Genomic DNA, 4,012 nt, shown 5'->3' with positions numbered 1-4,012 from the left:
TTAGAGGCTGGATTCGCAAGAGACTTTTCGTGTTTATCTGATGGGTTGTTGCGATACAAAAACAAAATCTGTGTACCGGTTGATAAAGAAATCAGACAAGAGATTCTTGATGAATCTCATACTACACCGTACTCCTTACACCCGGGAACAACCAAGATGTATCATGATGTGAAAGCTTTGTACTGGTGGCCGGGTATGAAGAGGGATATTGTTGAATATGTGTCAAAATGCTTAACCTGTCAACAAATTAAAGCAGAACACCAAAGGCCGGCAGGTTTGCTTCAACCTCTAAAGATTCCTGAATGGAAATGGGAAGACATCACCATGGATTTTGTGGTAGGGTTGCCCAGAACAGTAGGGTATTATGATTCTATTTGGGTGATAGTGGATCGATATACAAAGTCCGCTCACTTTCTCCCGGTGAGGACAACGTATACAGTGGATCAATATGCTGATTTGTACATTAAGGAGATAGTTCGACTTCATGGTGCCCCAAAGTCGATAGTTTCAGATCGAGATCCAAAATTTACATCCAAATTCTGGGAAAGTTTACAGCAAGCAATGGGTACTAAGTTGAAATTCAGCACAGCTTTTCATCCTCAAACCGATGGTCAATCTGAAAGGACTATCCAGATACTTGAGGATATGTTGAGGGCATGTGTAATGGACTTTGAAGGTTCTTGGAACAAGTACCTACCTCTGATTGAGTTTTCTTATAACAATAGTTATCAGAGTACCATTGGCATGGCTCCGTATGAGATGCTTTATGGAAGGAAATGTTGATCACCTATTCACTGGGATGAGGCTGGTGAACGTAGGTATCTTGGACCTGAAGCTGTCCAAAGAACGAGCGAGGCTATTGAAAAGATTCGAGCTCGTATGCTTGCTTCCCAAAGTAGACAGAAAAGCTACGCAGATCCAAAGCGTAGAGATGTTGAATTCCAAGTTGGGGATTTTGTTTTTCTTCGGGTGTCCCCAATGAAGGGAATTCGAAGGTTCGGGAAGAAGGGAAAGTTGAGTCCCAGATTTATTGGTCCATTTGAGATTCTTGAGAAAGTAGGCCAGGTAGCTTATCGGTTGGCTCTACCTCCTGCTTTATCTGGGGTTCATAACGTGTTTCATGTCTCGATGCTTCGGAAATATGTATCTGATACAACTCATATCTTAAGTTATGAAGACATTGAGCTTCAAACCGACCTGTCATATGAAGAACAACCAGTACAGATCTTAGACAGGAAAGAAAAGGTATTGCGGAACAAGACTATTCCACTAGTTAAAGTGCTGTGGCGGAACAGTAAAGTTGAAGAAGCGACTTGGGAGTTAGAGTCGCAGATGCGGGAGTTGTATCCCGAGCTTTTCAGGTAAATTTCGAGGACGAAATTCCTATAAGTGGGGGATAGTTGTAATATCCCAGAAAATAAATAATATTTAAATGGACATATTTTATTAAATATGTAATTACTTGGGAAATGAAGTAGGATTATGATCTTACTTAGGTAAATTGTTGAGAAATTATTTAATGAAATACGTTATTTTTGGACCCCGCAATTGTGAAAATTTAGCTATGAGGTTAGTAATGTCACGACATTAAATGAAAGAATTATTTTGAGAATATCCCGGATTAAGTTAGAATTTTATTAGAATGTCGGATTGGGGAACTAGTAAAATTACCAAAATGCCCCTAGGGTTTTTTTTTAAAAAAAATATTGTGAGAGGGGTAAATTAGGAAATTCAAAGGAACTTTTTTTTGACTTTTCTTCTTTTATTTTCTGCTGCCTATTGTTTATTTAAGGAATGAAATTTAAAACAAAAAAAAAAACAAACACTTCACTTAAGTTAGAAAGAAACCTTCCAAGGCAAGGAAGCTTCACTTGTAATATCCCAGAAAATAAATAATATTTAAATGGACATATTTTATTAAATATGTAATTACTTGGAAAATGAAGTAGGATTATGATCTTACTTAGATGAATTTTTGAGAAATTATTTAAGTAAATATGTTATTTTGGGCCCGGTAATTGTGGAAATTTAGCTATGTGGTTAGCAATGTCACGACATTAAATGAAAGAATTATTTTGAGAATATCCCGGATTAAGTTAGAATTTTATTAGAATGTCGGAATGGGGAGTTAGTAAAATTACCAAAATGCCCCTAGGGTTTTCTTTTAAAAAAAAAGGTGTGAGAGGGGTAAATTAGGAATTCAAGAAAATATTTTTTTTTTGACTTTTCCTCTTTTCTTTGCTGCTGCACATTTTTATTTAAGGAAAGAAATTTTTTAAAAAAAAAAAAAGAAAAGCAAAGCATTTTTTTAAAAGAAAGGAGAAGCTTTCTTCCAAGGCAAGTAACTCCTTTTTCTCCATCTTCTTCTCCTCTTCCTTCGAGCAATCTGAACCAGCCACTAGAGGGATTGGTTTACTTCAGCCAACATCAATTTTCAGAGCTAAATTTCATCTCCAAGCTAACCTTGCACCCTAGGTAAGTTCATCCTTCTAGTCTTGGTGTTTTCTTAAGTTTTCAAGCTAGGTTTTGTTATTTTTTTAAAAATTTTCAAAGCTGTAGGTTTAGTGAGGGTGTAGGTTTGTTATCCAAGTTAAATATGGTTTGTTAATGCATGTTTGGATTGAATTCATGGCTGTTGGGATTGATTGGTGAGTGAGAAAGCTAAAAGAAACTTGATTTCTTCACTTGAGTGTATGATTTCAAGCTAGAGATTGAACCATTGTGTTTTGCAGCTTAGGTTATGTCATATGTATGTTAATAAACTGTTCTGGAAAGTTTGGATAGGTTTGGAAGGGTTTTGGATCGATTTTGGTGAAAAGGAACTTTTGTTCCTGGTACGCGAAGCCGGTCGGCCGGATGGGTTACAGTATACAGGCAGGTCGGCCGGTTACTGCGAGGAGATTTTCTTCGGGTTTGTTTTATGTTCGGTTTTGACCGGGGAGTTGTGTACTATCTGTTTTAAATTAAATATGGGATGCTTGACCTAAATTGGGGTTGTTGGGAGTTAGGTTGCATTTGATTTCTAAATTAGGGTTTTAAATCCGGAATATTATGTTAAGGTATTTATTGTGTTTCAATTGTCGTGACATAGGACCGGGATTGCCTAGCTTGTTTTTCCACCCAGGTCGGCCATATTCTTGACTTCTGAATTAAGGTAAGAAAAGTGGTAAGCACCGTATGTGGTTAAAAATCAATGAATGAATGGAGGTGATTTTGATTATTAACATGATGTTGATTAAAGCTTATTAAGCCTAGGTTATTACCTAGGGTTGGAAACGGTTATTACCGTTATGAGTAATTACTCTTGAGACCGCGGTTAGGTCTCTTACTTATCGTTTGCGTTATCGGGCAACGATAGTGACATATTCAGCTCGTATGTAACGAGTGGTAAAAGTGGTACTTTATTAAGTACCAGGAATGTATGATGTTTAAGAAAATGCTTGTTATTATCGAATAGTGAGTAAACACAATGGCATGAGATTAAGTGGATAATCAATTTCTTTCAATTATTGTTTTGATCACTTTCTTCCGAGTCTACGTGACTCACCGGTGCTTTATGGTGCGGGTAAAAGAAAAGCTAAAGTCGAACAACCATGAGTTATGGTCACGGCGGCAATGTACATACCGGCGCGGGCGGCCAGTTTACAGGATGCTCTATTTTGATTGTATTTTGGAAAAAAATAAAGTTTATGTTGTAAAATACTTTGAAACCAGTTTGTAAATATTTTGGAAACAGGGGGACCCCATAAATCATGTTACTTATCTTTTGTTAAATAGTTCAAAGGTTGAGTTTTAACTATCAAAATTATTAATTACCCACATTTTTAGTATAATTACATCTTATATAATTATTGGTATTTTAAATAAAGTGCACACACGTGGCGTCCCTGTTGGACAGGGCGTTACAACATGGTATCAGAGCGCCAAGGTTTTTAGATCACGAAGGCGGTTTGATATGTACATTGGCCGCAAGGACACGATCGACTCATGGTTTAGTAAGTTTTAAGTTAAC

The 4,012-nt window shown here is 36.8% G+C and overlaps 1 protein-coding gene across 1 annotated transcript; it reads left to right on the top strand.

Moving 5' to 3' along the window:
* Positions 1 to 624: 624 nt before the first annotated feature.
* Positions 625 to 1,512, top strand: LOC133029173 (uncharacterized). The gene has a single exon (XM_061101666.1). The coding sequence runs from the start codon at positions 880 to 882 to the stop codon at positions 1,363 to 1,365; it is 486 nt and encodes a 161-aa protein (XP_060957649.1). The 5' UTR covers positions 625 to 879; the 3' UTR covers positions 1,366 to 1,512.
* The last annotated feature ends 2,500 nt before the right edge of the window (positions 1,513 to 4,012 follow it).

This window comes from Cannabis sativa, chromosome 7 (assembly GCF_029168945.1).
Source record: "Cannabis sativa cultivar Pink pepper isolate KNU-18-1 chromosome 7, ASM2916894v1, whole genome shotgun sequence".
In the NCBI taxonomy this organism is placed as follows: domain Eukaryota; kingdom Viridiplantae; phylum Streptophyta; class Magnoliopsida; order Rosales; family Cannabaceae; genus Cannabis; species Cannabis sativa.
Note: the sequence above shows the minus strand (reverse complement) of the source record. Positions and strands in the feature narration are given on the sequence as shown.

What these genes read in the sequence shown, in the direction of transcription:
- LOC133029173 (XM_061101666.1), top strand. Translation starts at nt 880, where the DNA reads ATGCTTGCTTCCCAAAGTAGACAGAAAAGCTACGCAGATCCAAAGCGT.